Consider the following 23,250-nt stretch of genomic DNA (forward strand, 5'->3'; position numbering starts at 1 on the left):
AGTGTTTCACAAAAAATGAAGAACTCTTGGTTTTCATTATATTGCAGTTTTATATCTCGGGGGACAAAGCCCAACAAACACAATCCTCATTTTTAAAGTTCACCAAGGCAAGTAAATTAATTTACAGGTCAACAACGTTGGTGGAGCACTCCTTATAATGAATAAAAGAAAATACATAACGTATGTATGAAGAGGCAAGAGAGAACCATTGGCATGAAAACAAGGTCATACAAAAGTTTATCATCCAAATCTCTTGGAAATGTTCTTTAAAAAAAAAATCTTCAAATACAAAAATAAATCTCAACATTTAAACAGAGAATGATCTAACAAGATAAAGCAGCATTTTGGAAGGAAAAGGTATTTTTTCTGAGGGAATATGAGGTCATAGTTATAGAAATTAGAATTGTCTTGCTTGAAATAACGAGGGCATTACGCTCTTGGACACAGCACGGTTTCTGTAGATCTATCAAAACAATGACTTTGCTGCTGGTTTAAAAGCAGGTTCCTCAAAATTTCCTTAAAATCGATATTCAAGAAAATTCAGCAAGATCTTTGCAAAAACATTGTTTTTATGTACAAAATTCCTCCTGCAGCGAACAGTTCAAAAGCAAATTTTAAAGAACTTTACAAAAAGTTTTGAAATCAAATTAAAATGACACGTGGTGCTGTAACATTGTTTCATTCTGGCTTTGCAGAATGTTTTAGAAAATAAAGTTGCAGAAAAATAAAATATCTCAAAGTGTGTGTGTTTGTTTCTGTGTTAAAAAAGCTTATTTGCTTTTTGCGACATTTTATAGTCAGCTTTCTCCATCCAAGTCTTTCGCTCTTACTAAAAAAGGTTTAGCTTCATTATCGGTTGAAAGAAATCACAACATCTGCCTTTCTTCACTAGAAAGACACGGGCTTCTTGATTCTTTTTCACAATGTCCATTCCTTTCAACATCAAGAGAGATGGTTTAAAATCCAATGTCCTCCATCACTTCTAAGAACATAAGAAGGTAATACATTTTCTATGTTTATATCAGTTTAATTATAGGGGAGTTAAACATTTAGAGGATTGTTTTTCTCTCTTTCCATTAGAGACTAAAACATTTCCAAATCAACGTGACTTAACTCACCTTCTCATCACTTGCCATGCTGGTAGGAGTATGTTGTGTGGTCTGTGGGTGTCTCTATGGCAACCTGCTGCTGTTGGATGCCATTTTCCTGCATGTGGCACGAGGTCAGCATTACCGACAATGAATAAAGCGAGCTTTAAAACACTTCAAATAATTCAGCATGCAAATGTTTTACACTGTACCTCTGCTGTAATGCTTGAAGGAGGCACTTGGGCATATTGTGGTATGTAGGTCCCTTGCATAGTTGTGTTTGTGGGCATATACTGAGGAAAGACAAACACATTTACAAATTGAAGTTAAATGCCTATAATCACAGATACTTCACATGGATGTTTTAAGTACAACAAACAAAAACAGAGGGTTCTCCGTTGTAATGGCACTCACGTTGTTATTTACCCACGAGCGTTTGCTTAATTACACTGTAGTGCAAAGTCGTTTTTTATAAAACAGCTTTATGAATATAATTATGCCTTGATATTTTCCATTTGTATTGATATTTTCAATGAATTCTCTGCAGGCATGTGTGGGGGTACATACTGTGCCTGTGCTGCCCAGGGTTAGATGGCTGAGCTGCTGTGTAAGAGGCCCGATTATGGCAGTGGGTTGGATGGTCATATTGTGATCCAGTGTGGGCGTCAGGACGGGACCCTGTGCACACAGGCAGAGAGATAGGAGGGAGAGTCAGAACGTCACACATGCTTTAGAGGTGAGGACAAACAGTGAGTATACTTACTGTCGGCTGCATGAGGTAAGACTGGTGATGTATCCAGGACGGATTGTGTACCTGAAAAACAGAGATTTTTTTGGTAAAAACAGAAGATTTAGACCCACTACCTACCACCCAGTTGAAAAAACCAGCATATGCTGGTTAGGTAGGTTTTGAAGCATGGTAGCTGGTTTGTGCTGGTCAAAACCTAGCTAACCAGCATATGCTGGTTTTTTCAACAGGGTGACAGCAAAAAATCAATAATACATCGAATATTCTTTGAATATAGTGATTATTAGATTTTTTCAAGTTTTTATTTGTGTATGATGTGTCTGACATTTACTTTACAGCTGCGTCTCAATTTCGAAGGCTGCCTCCTCCGGAGATCGCATTTGTCGACAGCATACGTCATCGAGGTTGTCTCATTTCAGTTCAAAACATTATCAAATTGACATTTATTTATCTTAAGACGTAATCATTGTAGTTTCATTCTTACCTTGAAATGTAACGATTGCTTTTCTAAAATAAAACCTGAAATAATAACCCTCGATAACGTATGCGGTCGACAATCCGACCTCCACAGGACGCAGCCTTCGAGTTGAGACGCAGCTTATCACTCACCAGCCAAATGGCTACTTTTACAAAATAAAAATCTATAAAATAATCAAACAATCTGTATTTGATTTTATTAATATTAAAATTAAAGTCATCCTGTATCTCCTTTCATCATTTTAGGCAAGTCTTCGCTATACCTTTAAAGTCCCAGTGAATAAAAAATTACAATGCCTATTTTTTTTCAAGAAATATTGCAGCGTTTATTGTAAATAGTTTATCAATGTGGGTCATTCTCTTTTTAAAAGTCGTGAGCCCTCATAAACTTCAGTTTAAATCTGAAACTGCACTTCCGTCCTGTAATGACTATCCATGTTAAATGACATATGTTAGTCTTGGGAGGAGCATTCGTTAATCCCTCCCTTTCAACTGTCAGTCTGCTGCCATTTCAAAATGCAACGGCTGTTTTTATACATCCAATCAAATCGCAGCGAAAGACGAAAGCCACGCCCACTATTTGTCTCATTCAAAATTCCATTTCACTCGGAAATGCATCAAAATACGGAAGTAAAAACGATCTCAACTTCCGGTTCACGGGGACTTTAATGCAAATGGACAATGTGCCGTTATTTGTGCGTAATGACGGCTATCTTCAAGTAGGTCAAATATGAGCACATGCTGCACAATTAGGCTTCACGATTTGTGCTGAATCTGCGAGGTTTGGCTTACATTAACTTTCCCTGCAAAGCAAGTGAGCACTATATAAGGAAGTATTCCGTCAAGTGCGGTATACACATTAAAGCATCTCAGTAATATGGGGCCCACCAAAAGAAGTCATACCTGGTATGTGGATACAGGTGAGTGCATGTATGGAGAGATTGAGGTCTGAGCAATAATTCTGTTTGGAGCAATGCTGTAGGAAGGAGAGTAAAACCTGCAGGGGGCGACAGAGACACATTTTAACAGTCTGAGCTTTCACCATTCTGTCATTGGTAGTGTGATGAAGCACTGCATATCTGAAGTGAAGCAATATTTCCATTGTTGAGTGATAAACTCTGAACACACCCATTTTGTAAAGAGGGGGTAGGGTCGTATGTTAGCGTCATCCCACCCTGTATTTGCGTGAGAAAGAGAGAGACAGTTAATACTTAAACTAGAAAATAGCGAGTCGATACTTGTCGAGACTAGAAAATTATTTAAAGGTATAGTTAACCCCAAAATGAATTCTTACCCACGTATCACTTGTAAATCCTTTTTTAATATACAATACAAAAAGATAACTTCTAAAGAATGATTACATTTTACTGTTGTACTCTTTAAGACTTTAACAGTCTTGATTTGCAAAAAACATGAGGGTGATTAAATAAGAATATAATTTTCCTTTTTTGGGCGAACTGATTTTTTTGTTTGTTTTATGTGACAATGATTTAAAGCAGCTCTCTCACAGTGTCGCCCTCTCTTGGCCACTGCCGCCCATTCGAGTGATATTTCCCCTGATTCAGCCGCTTCTTCTGTCCTCCATCCGCAAATTTACACAGCAAGGGTTCTATAGGCACTAAAGGCAAACATATCATTTCAGTCTCCGGCTTTCATAATCGATCAGTCATAATCATGCAGTCAACATAATCCCCCATACAAAAATTAAACCATTCAGGCTGCCACACAAAAGTGTTACCTGCTACTCCTGGAGGAGTCTTGATGTATTTGCCATTAAAATGTTGAATGATGGCCTCACATTTCTCAGTCGATTCCATCCTGACAGAGTAATTGCAAAATTAATCAAACATTAACGATGATCATGTCAGATGATATGCATGAGTCTCCAGCAGGGTCAGAAATTAACCAGGGCCTACAACAAAAACGTTCCAACAAAAACGCCCCAGATATTTTAAGAGTGGGTGCAAATATACTAGTATTATTAGTTATTTAACTAATCATTTGGTGAGGTTTACCTGGCGAATCCCACTCCACGGCTGGTGCCGTTTGCGTCGCGTAAGATTCGTGTAGAGATCACCTGACTGAAGGGTTTGAGCATGCTCTCTAACTCCTGCTCATCCATAGACAGAGGCAGATTGGAGATGTACAGGTTGGTGGGGTCCTGTTCCTGTTGCTGCAGGTCATGAGCAAGAGACAGAGTGATGTAATAAGCAGAAGAAAAGTTGAAGAAAGTTTTTTTTTGACATGGCAGACATACACTTAGCACGCAAAATTTTACTTCACCTACTTAAATTTTTTTCCATATTTTAGAATGATCAAAACAATAGATTACCACAAATGTAACTTTGGGAATATGACTACAAGGGATGCCTTCAACACTGTCTAAATGCTGGGATTCACATCACGATTTATATTGGCTGGTTTTTCCCAGTTATTATGAAGTCATTTAATTTTAGAAACATTTCTATTAAATTAAGCAATTCTTTTGTAATTATATAACCCCCTACCGTAACACAATCATAAATAGACAGAAGGGAAACCAGAGTGGGGGCCGCCAATTTTTTACGGGTTTAAAAAAGGTTTGAGAACCACTTGTATAACATGTTTGTGCACTTATATTTTTGTCTACAAAATAATTTTACAAATTTAAGAATATGCCTTCAGATTAAAAGGTTTGTGAAATCTAAAACAAACATTTTACACAAGTGACTAAATGTTTAAACGCTATACATATATTTCGTATATTTAATATAAAACATATTGCATTTGTAGGTACAAAGGAAAGATTGTGAAAGAGTTCAGACGTTTACAGACTAACTGCTGATCCAGCAGCCACGTGTATTGATGTGGTTAGTTTGTGCAGGTGATAAAACTGGTTCTGCTTTTGTTCCGTTTTGGTGCACAAGTAAAAAATTAGGTTTGTCCTTAAACAGTAGTCAGCTGTTCTAAACATTTTGCTTTGGCCAAAAATCTGTTTTTTAATGTAAAATGCGTCCAAGTGACTTTTAAAGGCCTGTGCTGAGTCAATTACCATATAAAGATCTAATTAGCATCGTTTGAAGCTGAAAGTATGACAGCAAATATGCAAACAGCACACGCTGGCATCTCTTCTAACCTAAATTAACAGCTACATCAAACTGCACAAACTGCCGCAATAAGCACGAGCAGAAGGTTGCAGTTCCGTATCTGAAAACCCCTTAATCATATTATACAGCTCCAATTAATTTTTTCGTTTTCACTGAAGCATGAGTGGTGTTACCTGCATAAACAAATCAGACGGGTCTTAAAGATAGCTGCAAGATAGCAAACCTCCAATTCACCCTGCTGCTATTTTGCATATTCATTGCTTTGGTGTGCAGATGAGATTAAAATATGAGCCCTAAATGCATTAGCAGTTCATCGCTGCATCATGAATAATAAATGTCTAATTGCAGTGACCTGCGATGAAGGTGATCTTTGCACTGATCTAATCGCGTCTCGAGAAGGGTGGGTGAATCTTACTAAACCTGTACAGACATGTCCGAGTTATCATATTTTCTTCGTACAATGAACTACGTTTGACATATAGAAAATGAAGCTTATTTTAGGACCATTAAGATTGCGACATTATTTTAAAGACACCTTAGCATAAATGCTACTGCCCGGCATTCTCATTACTGTAATACAAAAAAGTAATTTCGTTTTCATTCTCATATAATGTACAAAATTAATAAATTGCTTAAATGGTATTTATTTGTGTTACATAATATACATGTAATACTTTATCTACGATAAAGAGGTTTATTGTATTGCTTTGGATAAAATGTAAAAAAATGTAATGTAAAGAATAAATGTAAATTGTTCATAAAATATGAAGACAAAATATTATAATAGATACTATAATGAGACCCCATGGAAAATTACCTATATAAGAATATATATATATATACAATATAAAACAATTTTTCTGAATTTACTATTTATAGGTAAGTGTTTAGGTAAATTTATCATTTTTGTTTTATTCTGTGAAATACTAACAATATTTCTCCCAAATTTCAAATAAAACTTTTGTTTCTATTTGCAGTTATTTGCAAAAAAAGAAAACAGAAAGGATGCTCTGTATTTTTTCAGACCTGAAATACTGCAAAGAAAACAAGTTCATATTCACCTTTAAGAAATACGAGAGTAGTACAATTGTACAAAATTATTTTTTCATGTGATAAGCTCGGAATGGCAACAATACATCTGGAAATGATTGAAAGAAATTTGGAATGGTCTTTTAATTTTTTCTGCGGCGGTATATATAGTATATACAGTATATATATACACATTTTTAAGGCAGTCGCCACACAAACAGATTTATTAGACTCTTAAATAGGTCAGGTCACTAAAAGATTCCAAAAGAGCTGTAATGAAGACCTGCGGCTGGTGATGTGAAGCAAAAAAGCTAAAGGTGGCCCTTTCACGCTGATGCGAATCTCAAATACTCTACAAACTTCAAGAGAAACCATGAAAAGGTGAAACATGTGTGATAAAGGCACGTCGCTACAAGAGCAGGTCTGAGTGATAGAGCAGAGCCCTGCGAGCGGTCGGCCAGGGTACGAGCAGTGCTGGCCTGCAGGGCTGTGGTACACTACGGAGGGCATGAGGCTCTGCCAGCCGAGCTGCTCAGACAGTGACTCAGCCACGAGTGAGAGAGAGAACACACAATCTCTTTGAGAAGCAGGAGAACCAAGCAGGAGCAGAAACAAGACAAATACTGTACTCCTCAGGCAATTCGTTTGAACCGCTCTCAATGGTAGAATGACTCGATGCATGAGCCAAATGGGGACACCAGCTCCGTTTTCATGGCTCGACGCCCACAGACGGGCCAAGCGTTAGGTAAAATAATCACGCCGTCCTACACCTCGGTGATTGGCGGCAATTATTTTCAACATGAATTGCTTTCCCTTGTAGATAAGCTGTGAATGTTGTGTGTGGGCTGGGAACACTTTACTTGATTCGTTGAGGATAAAAACAATTTGTCCAAAACATTAATGACGATGCCTGTCTGTGCTAAACTCTGCCATGGTGCATGGGTGTTCTGAGTGTTGCTATGAGGTTGCTAAAATGTTTTTGGTGGTTTCTATGGTGTTTAGGGTTTGGGGGACCCTATATGCCTGTCCTTAAAGGGACAGTTCACCCAAAAATAAAAATGTCATCATTTACTCACCCTCGAGTTGTTCCAAATCTGTATAAATGTCTTTGTTCTGATGAACACAGAGAAAGATATTTGGAAGAATGCTTATAACCAGACAGTTCTTGGCCACCATTGACTACCATAGTAGGAAACATTACAGTGGTAGTTAAAAGTGCTCCAGAACTGTTTGCTTTCCTACAATCTTTAACATTTCTTGTTTTGTGTTCAACGGAACAAAGATATTTACAAAGCAAATTTTCCTACTACGGTAGTCAATGGTGGTCAAGAACTGTTTGGTTACAAGCAAATCCAAATCTCTTTCTTGTTGTATATCAGAACGAAGACATTTATACAGATTTGGAACAACTTGAGGGTGAGTAAATAAAGACAGAATTTTCATTTTTGGGTGAAATGTTCCTTTAATGTTAATGTTTCTAGAATCAATAAAGAAAAGAATTGGGGGTTTGTTCAAATTCCATAACCTGGTATGCTTTAGCAAGCACCATTAACTATAAAGAACTGGAATGCCTTTGAAGCTCAAGGGTACGGCAGAGGTGCTGCTTTGTCTAAACTGTTTTAAATATGTACTGTTTTTATAAGCAGTTCAAGAACAGGATATTTACTTCCACCGCCTCTTACCTTTGCCATCTGAGCCTGAATTCCACTGGCCTTTAACGCCGTCACTGCTTTCTGTGCAGAGGCTGGGCTGTCGAAATCCACAAAGCCATAGCCTGAACACATACACACACGGGATCAGTGATCACTGCTTAGAGTTTATTCGTTTATCCAATAGCGTTGCCTATCACTCCTTTGCACCTTAGCTCCCACTGGTAATCTCTGTCCCACATGAGAAAATAGCTACAAGGCCAAGTTTAACCACACACATGAATGCAGTGGCATTGGTCCACTCGACAGATGCAGGGTTATGCAATAACAATCACATTTCTGTTACATCAGCACACATTTGTTAGAGATAAAAAAAGAGGAAGTTTATTTGAAGAGCACTCAAATGTGAAAGATAAAAAGCTATATTAATAATATTACATCTTACCTTTACACTTGTTGATGGTCTTGTCGAGGATGGCCTTGGTGGACACTATTTTCCCAAAGCTTTGCAGCATAAAAAAGACACAAAACATTCCGTTTAGATGGCTAAACCTATTATTTAGTGTATAACATTGTAATTACCGTTTATTACCCATGGGTGTGTTTATTACCATGTAATAAACACACCCAAAGACACTATCTGGTGGGTGGCTGATATTTTATAAGGTCAAACACGATTTGGAGGAGCCAAAGTAATCTAAGCAGGGGCACACAAACCCGTAAACGCAGGGTACCCGCACCACTCACAAAACATCCCAGGAATCATTTGCATGAAATCTTGACGCGGTGGAGAAACTGTGATCAAATGGTAACATTCATTGAATAATGGATGCCGTACAGCAATCGTATCGTTTTGCATATCTTAAGAGGCATTGCAGCAGCACGGCACAGGTATACAGTGGTAGATTTGTGTACATGTTTATGGATTAGAGGAGGCTTGCAGCAGTCTGGGGGACGGGGAGGGCCATAGGGGTTCTTTCCAGGCATGTGCTTGCAGTGTAACCTGAGAGTTCTCCTTGTATGCTCTGTGTGGCTCTGGCTGGGACCCACAACAATCGACTAACAATGCCCTCTGCTGCACTCCGCCTCATCTGGGTCCTACTGCCCGTGCATAGCATCCCACACGGACAAAAATCACTGAACCAAAGTCAACGAAAACTGTAGTTTAGATGCACTGCTAAAGTGTCAGGAACGTTTTTCAGTTTCTTGTGTAAAAAACAGAATTATAATGATTATAATGAATGAATCTGATTTGAAAAAATGCAGGTGTCTAAAGGTGCGAGACAGGAAAATGTGTAAACAGTTTTTGCTGCAAAATCATAATATAGTGTTTAAATGACTGGTTTGGATTTAACAGGTTGACCAAAGTTACTCTAACAATTGGTCTGTACATGTCTCTTATTTCACAAACTGGCATTGCTTGATAAGTTTTTCTAAGAAGTCCACCGCTTGGAAATCCTGCCTGCTTCTGCCCCAGTGCAGCTCAGGGGTGGAGGGACAGCTAGTCATGTGTGAGAGCCAAAAGTCACGGTCAAGCAAGCGCTAGGAGCTGGGCTGCAAGTGTAAGTGTGCGGATGTAGCTTGACCCTTTTGCAGGAATAAATCAGTACTCGTATTGACCTGTGGTGGGGGGATTGACAGCTTTTACTTTTTTATTGTTCATGCAAATATAAGTTTATACTCATTATAGTTCATGCATAATATAGTTTATAGTTTTTATAAATATGTAAGGGATAATGTACAGGCAGCCGGTTGTTATCGCAGAAATAAGCCTCGACAGTGTGATCACTGTCGAAGCGGAGGGTCTTGTATCACACTGAAGGGGCTTATTTTGCGATAACAGCCGGCTGCTTGTACATTATCCCGCTTATTACACGGCTACTTGCCACATGAGAAAAAACTGGATATGAAATGTGAATTTGAAATATTTTATTAGCCCATTTTAACCGAATGCAGACCTTCCGCAAGGAAAAGCCGTTTACTTTCGGTTTTAAGGTAAGAAACGACGTTCAAATGCCACGAACAGGCAATTTGGTTTAATCATTTGTAAATATAATGTCACATATGTTATTAAAAGACATATTTATATTTAACGGTAAAAATGATTTGCTGCATCACGGTTACCGTGTGTTATTAGTTTTGGGAGATTGTTATCTGGGAATAAAGAACCTGCAAATGTCGCGACTGGCCAATCAGAATCAAGCATTCCAACGAGCCGTGTAATAAATATACTTAACATACATATACATTTTGTATTATTTATACTAAATGTAAGCTATATATTTGTATATCACAGAATATCTTATTTAATAGCATTTATAACCATAAACATATGTACAGATTATAAAAATTAAGATTTTTTTTATTTGTGACCCTGGACCACAAAACCAGTCATAAGTAGCATGGGTATATTTGTAGCAATAGCCAACAATACATTGTATGGGTCAAAATGATAGATTTTTCTTCTATGCCAAAAATCTTTAGGATATGAAGTAAAGATCATGTTCAATGAAGATATTTTGTAAATTTCCTATCGTAAATATTTCAAATCATGATTTGTATGAGTGGATGCAGCAAAATCGTGAACAAAAATGGCCAGAAACACACCTACAAACTTCGCTCGCTGCTGCCCGCTCTTTGGGAATTACCCACTCAAGTCTGGTATCTACGTAAAGCTTAGAATTTCAGCTTTCGGGTTCTTCTACTCTTCACAACGTCATTACAGCGGTAAGCCAAAAGAGTGTTAAAACAAACCTGTTTCCTCTTAGCAACAGCCTGCTACAGCGCCTCTGATGGACATCTTTAAAAGCGATATTCGCAATATTTTGATTTTTCTGATCAGATTCCAGATTTTCAAATAGTTGTACCTCTGCCAAATATTGTCCTTTCATAACAAATCATACGTCAACGGAAAGCTTATTTACTCAATTGACCCTTATGACTGGTTTTGTGGTCCAGGGTCACCTTTAGTTATGTCCAGATAAAGATGCAATAAAAAAACAAATTATGAACTAAGGGTGTTTAAGCTTTAAACACAATCCTTTTTTACCATTTTGTTGAATATTTGTAAATACATATTTTGCTATAAGAGCTTCATTAGGACAATACTAAATAAAACAGAGTGTGCACAGTATAGTATGTAGACTTTGTCACAGAATGTTTTATGAAGAACAAGCATACTTTTCTGAACCTCCTATATATTACCTAGAAATTTCACATTTCCCAGCAAAAAAATGCATGGATTAATAAAATGCATATCAGTTGCACTGCAACATCAGATTGGATATAAGCCCCAACCACATCAATAAATGTGAAAAATAAAACTATTATGCTGTGCTTTCTATAAATGTAACAGTAATTCTTTGCTAAGCCTTCTTTACTAAGAAACACCTGACATATATTTGCCTCTTCTCTCTCTCAAACTCCCCAAAATCATCTGTTCCTCTTTCTTTCACACTGCTCCTACACACACACACACACCAGTAAGTTCACGTCTGCTCTCTCTCCCAGCTGTTACCCTTGTTTGTCTTTCTCTGTCCCCCTGGGCTCAGAGTTTCCTGTAGGGCTGGGCAGCCTCATCTCAGGCGTTTCTTCCAGAATGCTCAGAATGAGAGGGCCTCTTCAGCACTGCTTCTCAAATCTCTGCACATTCTTTTCACAACAGCTTAAATATATGACCGGTTTGTCTTAAAATTAGACATAAACCTTTACGATGGTAAAAAAGCAAAAATTACGTTTTCATTGGACATCACATTACACATCAAATACACATGCAGAGTTTGCAACTATTTCTTTGAAGTGAAGTGAAAGTGACCTATTAGTCAGATATGGTGACCCATACCCGAAATGTGACCTCTACATTTAACCCATCCAGAGAGTAGTGAACACACGCACAGCAAGTCACAGCACCCGGAGCAGTGGGCAGCTATCGGGGAGCAAGTAGGGGTAAGGTGCCTTGCTCAAGGGCACCTCAGTCGTTACCCACCGGACCTGGGAATCGAACCGGCAACCTTCTGGTCACGAGTCCAACTCGTTTCCAAAGGAAAAAAAGGATACAACCTGACTATAATTTGTTACAGCAAAAAATAGAATAATAATTTAAATGGGTTATTAAAGAAAGGTTTTTTTTTAAAATGATGTACAATGTATTATGTCAGGTTATATACAGAACGTTTTTGTAATATAATTAAGAAGGCATTTTAATGTTAACTTTGCATTTCGCAACCTCTTATTGTTAGAACCAAAAACAGCAATGAAGCCTTTCTTACTTTTATCAACCCTAACAGGAAGTAAGGTGCGGGAGGGGGGTCACGCATAACTGCAGAACCACTGCGGTCGGTCAACAGAAAAGAGCTCCGTTTAAAACCCAAACCTCTGTTGACTTCGCCACAAGTTTGTGACGCTAAGTACCACATTCCACCAAAGTGTCGTCTAACATGAAAGCAAAGAATGCACAGGTCTAATGGTGTCAGAATAATACTATTTGAAAAGACGAATCCGCTATCCACACAAATTTCAAGATGGAGTTTGACCCAAGATTCACACCAAACTTTCATAAATATGTACAAATATTTCATGAATAAAAATGTATGATTTGCACCACATACAGTATACTAAGTCAAGATGCAAAATAAGCTTTTTTAAAAGCATTTCCAGCATAATTTGCATTCATGTCAACATGACCTGCCAGCAGAACATTTTCAACCTCTCTGTGAAGGGTCAAATCAGGACGCTCAAAATCGTGTGCTCCTCCTGCTTCTCAAAACTCTCTCTGCACGCTGACACTACATGCATAAGTCCTACACAGCAGGTAAAACACAGCATGTCAAATGAGTAGGCTGTCTGAACGCTCAGTACTGAATAAAACCAGAAACAGAACACAAAGCAGATCTTTATTTGTTCGCCATTTCATCTGAATAAACAATTGAGATAAAGAGATATGATTTATGATTGTTCATTCCTTCGGAATTAAATAGATATTGTCAAAATGGTGGATATGTCTAGGGAACTGTCAAAAATTAGGTTCTTTATCATTTAGTACATGCTTTGGCAAAAAAGGGAAAAGTTTGCATTAAAGGCGGGGTAACCGATTTCTGAATTACGCTTTAGACAACTGAGTCGAGCCGAGTACCAAAACAACCTTGTAGCCAATCAGCAGTAAGGTGAACAGTACACAGTACGGACATTAGCCAAGCGCTGACGAAAGCAAAAGATGGGGGTAGGGGTGTGTTTGTTTTGGTGATTTGAACATCAACAACGGCTAAGAGAAATCGGACACCCCGCCTTTAAGTGGAGGGATTGGAAAAGGACACTTACGGTTGACACAGTTTGACTAAGTCCTGGTCTGTAGTTCCTGGATGAAGACCGCGTATATAAAGGTTGGTTTTGCTAAGCTGATCCCCACCACCGCTGCTTCCATTACTGCTGGTGGTGGTGTTAGGACTGGGCGGCGCCATCTGCTGGGTGGAGGAGGCATACGCCTGCTGTTAAAACAGAGATAAGACACAATAAATCATGGTTTGAAAGATTAAACATCACAAGGCTTTGTTCATTGTCTTAAAAGGAAATGGCGGTGTTTGAATTTCCTCTTGGCTTTTAGGAACGAGTTAATGGTCAAATAGCTACTTAGTGATAGTGTTGGTTAACACCCACTTTTTCCATCAATTCCATCCCCAACCAAGAGCAAAGACGGACTACTTGTCACATTAATGCTAAATTTACAATACTTGGTATTTAATGCTAAATTTACATCACATGACAGCAGTTGAAGTTATAGCTGCACTCAGTGACTTTGATTGGAGGTTGCGGGGTGGGTGTTTGTGGGGAGTGGGGGGGGGCTGTTGGTTGTGGTTTGGGGGGTTTCATTTGTTGGGGCTGTGTGGGTCTGGTTTGGTCTTGTTTTGTGGTCGATGTCGGAATGTCGATGAGGAATAAAGTTACATTATGCCATTACTATTTTTCCCTGGTTGTTCCTCTGTTGTCTGGTGTCGATCGCGGAATGGGACCGGGTTGGACCTGCACGGTTTCAGCGGGTGGGGCTTCCTGGGCTGGTGGGCTCTCCCTGTTCTTCGTGGACGTTTGCTCGGTGGCTTTTGGTCGGGGTCACTGAGTGCATGCTATGACACGTCAGAGGAGATCTGGCCCTCCCGGCTGAGCCTGGTTTCTCCCGAGGTTTTTTTTTCTCCATTTATTCACCATTGGAGTTTGGGTTCCTCGCCACAGCAGGGCAGTGTTGGCTTGCTCACCGGGAGACTGCATTTATTTCTTTATTAGATATTATTTATTAGAATGATCTTGCTTGGTCTATAAACACCATGCACTGCGCTGTGTTTTACATTTCTGTGTTTTCCTGTTTTTCTTATTTGCTCCTGTAAAGCTGCTTTGGAACAATGCACATTGTGAAAAGCGCTATATAAAAAAATTGAATTGAATTTTTACGTTTTAAGTCCATACGGATCAGTTTTTCGTCCTTGAATATCCTGTTTGATGCTTTTTATCCAAAGTACGGTCAAGTTGAACACAAAAGAAGATATTTTCAAAAATTTAGGAAAGCAAACAGTTCTGGGGCACTTTTGACTACCATTTTCATTTTTCCTACTATGGTCGTCAATGGTAGCCAAGAACTGTTTGGTTACAAGCATTCTTCTAAATTTATTTTTCTGTGTTCATCAGAACAAAGAAATGTATACAGATATGGAACAACTCGGGGGTAAGCAAATGATGACAGAATTTTCATTTTTGGGTGAACTGCTCCTTTAACAAAATGTTCTACTAGCTAAACACATAAAAGCACTGTAACTACAGCGCTGATTCTGAAATACATATCACAGATGTAAAGTAGATCGTGAACGTCGATTCGCATTGACTTTGTACAATATGGGTTAGAAGAGGCACACAGATTTTGTCTCCAAATGTTGTTATTCCCAAAGCCTGGGGCTTTTCTCCTCTTGAGAGGTTCTGTTAGCTTTCTAATTAACTGCTCATCAGCCAGAGGGTCAGGCAAGGATGAAGTATTTCATTAGTCAAGCCTGTGAAATCAAATCTCAGAGAGGGAACAATGGGCCAGTTTAATACATGCCACAGGTTCATTGGTTTGGCTGAGATGCTTGGAAAGGAGAGAGAAGGGCACATCCAAAAGCGTTATGTCAGATATAGGAGTCCTCTCCTCCTGAGCCGGTTGAACTGGGCCGTCTAATTGAGATCTGAGCTTGTTAGCATTGAGAGCTAATCCCTCTCATGTGCTGGGTGCAGTCAGAAAGCACCATCTCATTACAGCTCAGCTAACTCTGCCTCTGCATGGGAAAACAGATGACTGAACCACTGCCCCCCCACTAAGCCCATCTGCCCTGCAACCCTGTTCAAGGTTGAGCGGTGCTGCACACCTACAACCAACACCACACAAAACACTGTATGAGAAAAATAAAGGATGACATCAATAAAATTGATAATGATGGATGTGTTGTGCAATTTAAAATAAAAATCCTCTCATCATTTACTCAGCCTCGATTTGTTCCAAATCTGTAAAAATGTCTTTGTTTTGATGAACACAGAGAGATATTTGGAAGAATGCTTGTAACCAATCCTTGGAAAAGCAAGATTCCAAGCGGAAAAGTCAGTAAGGCTTATTTTAACCGCATAGGAGCACATATTTCACTCCTGACCCTTATGAAATGTATACGAACGCCTTTCCATTCAAGCACGCTTTAACTCGTGTTCACGCGAGGCATGTGACATATTACACGGATGCATTCCTGCAAATCCACAACCATGCTGACAGCGATTCATGCATCACAGCCATCCTCACGTGTTCCATCCGATGCGGCTACTCTCACTTTACTTCAGGTCGGGCTCAATGTACCTGAATGCAGAACAAATCCTTGTCAACAACTAATCAATATCTGCAGACCTGCCCTTGAACATCTCGGGTGCTCCATAATGAAATCAGACAGTCTTCCTCTATTTGCACTTGAGAACAGCACTGCAGTGGAGCCCGCTATAGGCTCCCGCTTCATTTCCATAGATATGAGCAGCGTGGTAATGAGAGCATGGTTTGCATCTCTCACGATTACTCCGATGCAGTGACACCAGGGCAGACTCCAGGGAAGGCTATGAGCTCGAGCTCACAGAAATAGAGGTCACAGGAGGCAGTAAGCAGCTCTGAAGGGTTAGCAGGGGATCTGGATCTATAGGGATGGTACCAGGTGTGACTGTCTGGAAATAAATGTTTTGTCTGTCACTCCTAGCTGCATACGGTATAATATTCGGATTTATTTGGGTTTTGCGGTGGAATATGAATATTTTACCTATTGATATGCACTGCACTGCAGTATGTTGCAGAAAACTGAAAAATTAAATTTTTTCGTTTTTGTGTTCTGAAGAAGTAAAGTTTGAAATGACAAGTGCATGAGTAAATGATGACAGAATCTTCATTTTGATTATGTTTTTAAGCAAAAAAATTTGTGTAAACACATTTTTTATGTATTTAAGCACACCTTTGTAAAGCACATTTTATTCTTAATTAATTTGCAGTCCATTGTTTTTCATTTTTGAATCAGCGTATGCTAAATCCCTAAAAGTAATGTAATTGTAAAACAGTAAATCTAAAAAAAACTTAAAGCATATTATGTCACTACTAAAGTTTAATTGAAGCAAAAATATTTTTTTCTTGAGAGACATGCACAGACACTTGGGCCCTATTTTAACGATCTAAGCACATGGTCTGAAGCGCAAGTGAATTTAGGGCGTGTCCGAATCCACTTTTGCTAGTTTAAGGACGGGAAAAGGGTCGGTGCGCCAGGCGCATGGTCTAAAAGGGTTGTCCCTATTCTCTTAATGAGTCATGGGTGTGTTTTGGGCGAAACGTGCAGTAAACCAATCAGAGTCTCATCTCCCATTCCATTTAAGAGCCAGTTGCGCTCGCGCCATGGCGGATTTGATATTTACAGGGCGGAATTTGCAAGAGCAAAGACTGGACGCTTCTCCAGAAAGGAAATGCATTTGCTCGAGCAAGAGGTTAAAGCACGTGAGCAGACCATCTACAGGACAAGCCGGATTTTTATCTTTATGTCCACAATAATCTTTTACATTGTAATCTATTTATTTGTATTATTTGACATTATTGTGTGCTGCTGCGCGTAGCGCGCATATTACTATACTAATGCACTCATTGGGTTTTGAATAGAAGGGATACAGCTATCTCCACTGGGTATGCGCACTTCAATACCGCATAATTTTTGTCACGCTGAAAACAGTTGATTAATATTTTTTAAATTATTGTAAGGTTAGGTTTAGGGTTGGGGTAGGTGTAGGAATTAGCTAATGTAATTTGTTGGAATTATATGGCGAGATTTTGCATCACTTCCGGCCGTAGCTGTATCCCTTCTAGCAACAACCCGCTCGTTGCCATTAACTTCTTTTCCGTATCGTGACGTATATCCGAGTGAAATGGCTTCTGAAATTAGAAAATATGTAGGGCGGGCTTTATTTTTCCCTTCCCTTTTTGATTGGTTTGTTGTAAGTTGGGCCTGGAGGGGCACTGGACAGTGAGTATAGTCCTACCTCTTTTTTGTTGCTGATGTCATGTGGTGAAGAGTTGTTGTTGAGAGGGGGAGAGGAGCTTAATGTTTTTGATTAAAGATTACAACAAGTGCAAATGAATTTTGAAAAAATAATGGTGTGCACGGATAAATCATTTATAATAATCACTGCAACACTGTAAAACACTTCAAGTTTTCCTGTGTAATTTTATGGTGACTTTTAAATAACTAAAAAAATATTGTGGCATTGACTTTAGACTAGGTTTCGGTTGGTCAATGCCGCAGTCTATTTTCAGACAGGGGCGCACAAATGCATTTGCTATTTAAACAACGTGGCGCAGGACGTGAAAATTAAAACTGCATCAGGCTGAAACTATAGCAAAAAACACTTGCGTAGCACCTGGCACCGCATTGCACCGAGTGTATGATAGGGCCCTTCGTTTCTTAATAGCAAGCATATGGTAATAATTCATATGAAATATACAGTGTTACCCAAACATGGTTCATTGGATGAAAAGTAAAGGAGGCAGGGAACCGCATATAAAATATCACTCACTTTCAAGAGTCCCCAACCCTTTTCCAAGTTACAATCACAAATCAGAATTATATTTTGTCAGGCATATACTCTCTTTGTCTGCATTTGAGAAACACTTTGGCTTATAAAAAAATGTCAGAATATAAATCTGTAGTAGAAATAAATGTAAAAAATGACTTTGCATAGCCGGTAAACCAGGATCCATTTAAAATGTTTGAGATGGGAATTCCAGGAATTCCAGGTCATTTATGTGAGCAATCTGCATGCCAAGATTGTGGGAAGGAGGGGAAGGCTGCTTAGTTTTCAAAACTGTGGCTTTCAGAAGTGTTCAACTGACCTATCTCCTGAAGGATAATTCTGAAAACATATTTTAAAAGCAAAGCCATATCAAAATCTGCCTAAAACTTTATAATGTTTTTTGTCTGCTGTTAAAATTGTGTAAAACTGTGTATGATTACAATAGTGTATTCTGTGACTATATTGCGTAACATTATCAATAGACAGATTTTGTTTGACACATATTTTATAGGCTGTCAACTACAAGTGTGTGACAAAGGACAAAGAATCTTTAGAACATTTTAATGAGCAACCAAATATTCATCCTGTGTAAAACTACTTGCAACGTTTTGCCGCCCCACCGAGTGTTATTCTGCGCCGGATTTTATTCCGCCAGAGCTGACAGCAGTTGGGTGAGTCAGTGCAGCAGTGCCTAGCAGACGCGCAGGGCTTAGAAAGCCTATCTAAGTTTGGGGCACTTAAGGAAGAAATTACAGACCAGTGGCTGAATACTCTCACAACCCAAAACATTCTAGAAAATGTCCCTTGATAACTTATATACAGACTGTGGAAATGTTTAAATGGACGCTTCTGCAGAGCCTATTCAACCCAGAGCAAAAGTTACAAAATGATCAGATGATCAGAACCATTATTCTGTGGAACACAAATGAAGATATTTTGAAAAATGTCACTGTGGTTTTGTGTCCAAAGTCAACGAGGGCCAATGTTCTTTGGTTACCAACGTTCTTCAAAATATATGTTTTGTGTTCTGCAGAAGAAAGTCATTGGTTTGAAATGACATGAGGATGAGTAAATGATAAAATAATTTTCATTTTGGGTGAACTATCTAGTAACACCATAAATCACTGTATGTATGTATTGTATCTACATTCCACAGCAGTCTTTCAGCAGATACAGTCTTGGTTTAAGTGATGACAAACATGTCTTCCTCTGCCACCAAGTTTGTGGGGCCCTGTCTGATGACTGGGTACAGACGGCCAAATCCACTCAAACACGAAGCCCACCTGCCCAGCTCAGCTTTCTAGCCTACTACCTACGCTTTCTACCCCAGCGTTCAGCAACCATGTCCCCGCTGTGAGAGTTATTGAGATAGGATGCACCATGGGCCTGGACACCTGCCTGCTCAGCGGCTGGCACTTCTGCTGTTAGTCAGTTCAACATTTTCTGGAGCAATGCTCGGTCTGCATCTTTACTCAACCTATTCTTTATTTGTTTGTTTTTATAGGATAAACATGAAACAATTCTGTCATGAGAGATTTTAAAAATGTAACATTTAAAAATAAATGAAAATGCGAGACAGATCTGAAAAGCATGGCCATTTGTAAAGCAAGCAAATTGCACATATGATAAAAGATGCAGATATGCAGAAATGATCATTACAGTCACAACAAGATTAAAGCTCAATGCAGCCAAAAAGAAAGTAAAAGATTGCAAAACTATACACTAAACAACAAAAGACTCCTAACAATAGTTATTGTGACTCAGTTATTGGTCTAATATTACATGTTATAACAATATAATATTATACCTCCCTCGCCCCATGTTCACTATTCCAAAAATGTGTTTTAAACTAGAGAATACCTCTGTGAATTCTAGAATGCCTTACAACAATAATCTTTCCCTGCCATCATCTTTCAAGACTTTACATTGTTGCACAATGAGGTCTAACAATAAAGTTAAACACATTCCACACGGTGGAACTCAAAAGTTCTCTCATTTCTTCAAATAATGCAATGTAAATCATTGGCCACAAACTTAACTCACAACAGAGTTAGATTTGACAACTGCTGGTATATAAGCGCTGTTCTTGCATTCTGTTACATGCAAGGTTGTGAAGCTCAGATGAATTAACACAACGAGAGACAAGATGGACCAGGTCAGAGTGTACACTTATAAAACTGATGATGACTAGAGAGTGTATCATATCCTAATGTGATGTTTAGGGTACATTGCTATATCTATCCTCTTACACCAGTTAAACAATAGTTCACAAAATGATCTTTACAATTGCTTCTTTCTCTTTCCACCGTCTTTATTGCAACATCAGTTATACTCTATGATGACCTTGTCAGGACATTGAAGATGGCATGCTTTGTATAAATCTGCAAGCACGTACACCCGATTCAAGAATCTTCCCCTTCAATCTTAAATCTGTATAGAAGACCTTAAGTGCACAATATACGTCAAACGTCTTTAATAATATGTCAAAATCATTTTTATTGTGATTTTTATGCCATGTCTCATGCATAAGTCAAAACATGAAATGCACTGAATATATGCCTATATTGTGAAAAGTCTGAAATAAAGGTTATTGTGTAGTTTACAAACAATAAACGTTTTTGATAAATGCAAAACATGCACTGAAAAAAAACAACAAGGCAATGCTGCACACGCACCACAGCACAGATCTTGTATCCCGAAGAGAATCGACTCTCTTCATCCGCAAAGTCAATTCGAAACCTTAATGTTTCCCGTCGTAGTAGTAAGATATTTAGGGGTGGGGCCAATGACTCGACGTAAAACTTGGTTAAAGTCATTTTCTTTTCCCCTCATGCCATCTTTAACGAATCCCAATTAATACTCTATTCTGATTACACCGACATCGTGACCCTATAAATCGCAAGTGTCCGCGATCCTTTCGGCTCGCAAGTTCAGTAGGCTACAGTCCGTGACTTCTCACCCAGCCGACAGTGTAGTAGATAAATCAGCACTAAGATGCCGACTTTTTAAATACGCGCTCACTTCAGTACGTCGGTACATTTTCCGGCACGATCGCGTAACGCTACAGTTCAATCTTTCCCAGGTTCCACTTTCAAGGACACTGCAGCTCGCACTCGTGCAATTACACAGACAACAGAGATAAGCGAGATCAACGAGCCTTTTCTACAGCTGACGTCTCCGCGTATGTTCATCGCCTTACCTTTTTACTGCTTTTGCTGGTATAACTGTTATACGGGTTGATTCCTGTCCTTGGCGGCACGGAGAGCAGCATTTTTTACAACAGCGGCAGCGCTGTGTCCGGAGCGCCCAGTACAGCCAAAACAGTCAGCTGACGTCAGCCGGGAGCCTGGGGAAGAGATTGAGTCGCTCTTATAGCCACACACACACCACTGCTGTTCATTAGCACGCATAAAGCAAACAGCAGTAGACATTCTGTGTTAAAATGATATAAAAGTGGCAAAGATAACATTTTAATATATAACGAGGTGTTTAATGCTCTTTTTGATTTCAACTTTATGGCGAATTCCCTCCCTGTTTTATAACGGGATCTCTGCACCTTTTTCTAGATGCACATGACTATGAATACACATTAAGACATAAAACTGGGTAACTTAGTTAAGGTGTAGAGCAAAGGTTATGGGTTCGATTCCGCAACACGATGAAAAACACAACGCATAGCTTGAACGCACGAGCATTTCAAGAACACTTGAACTACATACTTTAACAGCATTAATTACTCTTTGTTAATGTTAGTTAATACAAATACAATTGTTCATTTTTCATGCATTTTTGTTCATATGTGCATTGACTAATGTTAACAGATGTTTGTTTATTTTAAATATGTATTAGTATGTTGACATTAACATTGCTAAGTACTAAGATTGATAAGTGCTTTAGAAGTATTGTTCATTGTTAGCTCATGTTAGTTCTGCATGGCAGAATTAAGGCCGTAAAGAAGACGGAGCGATTTGACCAATCAGATAAAAGGGGCGTTTCCACATGTGCGAATAAAATATCGAAGCCATAAACCGATTTGTAAAAAAATAGAAATTGCAGCCTGATTTTTTTTGCAACCACTATTTTACGAGGTGACTAATTCGTATGAATTCGTGAAAACGAACGATTAGGCTATAAGAAAACCCAATACTGAAACCCCTCCCCTAAACCTAACGTCACTGGTGCAAAAGCATAGTTGAACGATCGTTAAAATGAACGATCGTACGAATTCTTACGAATTAACCATATTGTAAAATAGTTAAGAATTCCTGTGACACTGTTGGAAATGAAACCAAAATCTATTTTTACGTTTGTTAAACTAAACGATACAACAAAAAACAAGTACACGGACCCTTATTGTAAAGTGTTCCCAAAATTGTGATAAAACAATATAAAATTGCATTATGTTTATGACTCTCTGTGAAAGCATTAGAAAGTGAAAGCGGTGAGCAGTCTACACCACATCTTGTGTTGAGTAGGCAAAGTATCACCCATCAAACCCCAAAAACACTTTGAATCATGAGTCAGCTCACAGTAGAGGCGAGTCATTGACCACTAACTCATCTCCTCCAAATCACAGCAACAGCCAAAGAGTCGACATGTTTATCTAAAGTCAGATGAGTGGCTAATGTGGGTGGGTGGCTGGTTTAAAATTCAGACGTCTTTGCTTGGCCACTGAAGATGTGTTGATGCAGATGAAATCTTTCACCTCCAGTCTTGTTCCGTCTACGCTTCTCTGGCGTTTTGCATGTTTATGTTTAGATAAGGGCTAAACATACAACATTCCTAAGGTGTTGATCAAGCTAAGAGACAGATTTATGCTTTATGTACCGTATGTTTAAACGTTCAGTCGTGTTGGATTTTGCTAAGAATTCCTAGAATGTATCGAGACTGGGAGTAAGTGTGAATGTATAAATCGATCCATACTCAGAATTGATCTGCGAGTCGAGATTTACTAGGGGGATTTTTCAGTCTAGTACAGCAGTTTGCTGGATATATCAACGTTTCAGATGAGGTAATATAGAAAGAATCGAAAGAGAACAGCGTGAGTATCTCAGCCTGTTAGCTTTTCAGGACAAATCAAGGTT

The 23,250-nt window shown here is 38.8% G+C and overlaps 1 protein-coding gene across 1 annotated transcript; it reads right to left on the reverse strand.

The window, feature by feature from the left end:
• Positions 1 to 37: 37 nt before the first annotated feature.
• On the reverse strand, positions 38 to 21,534 carry rbms2b (RNA binding motif, single stranded interacting protein 2b). The gene is made up of 14 exons (XM_057319279.1): positions 21,366 to 21,534; positions 13,394 to 13,560; positions 8,523 to 8,581; positions 8,111 to 8,202; positions 4,329 to 4,486; positions 4,052 to 4,131; positions 3,822 to 3,931; positions 3,442 to 3,488; positions 3,217 to 3,310; positions 1,852 to 1,902; positions 1,656 to 1,766; positions 1,301 to 1,381; positions 1,119 to 1,206; positions 38 to 982 (listed from the first exon to the last, which is right to left on the reverse strand). Exons 1-13 carry the CDS (start codon positions 21,435 to 21,437, stop codon positions 1,126 to 1,128), a joined length of 1,203 nt encoding a protein of 400 aa, XP_057175262.1. The 5' UTR covers positions 21,438 to 21,534; the 3' UTR covers positions 38 to 982; positions 1,119 to 1,125.
• Between the last annotated feature and the right edge of the window lie 1,716 nt (positions 21,535 to 23,250).

This window comes from Triplophysa rosa, linkage group LG21 (genome assembly GCF_024868665.1).
Source record: "Triplophysa rosa linkage group LG21, Trosa_1v2, whole genome shotgun sequence".
In the NCBI taxonomy this organism is placed as follows: domain Eukaryota; kingdom Metazoa; phylum Chordata; class Actinopteri; order Cypriniformes; family Nemacheilidae; genus Triplophysa; species Triplophysa rosa.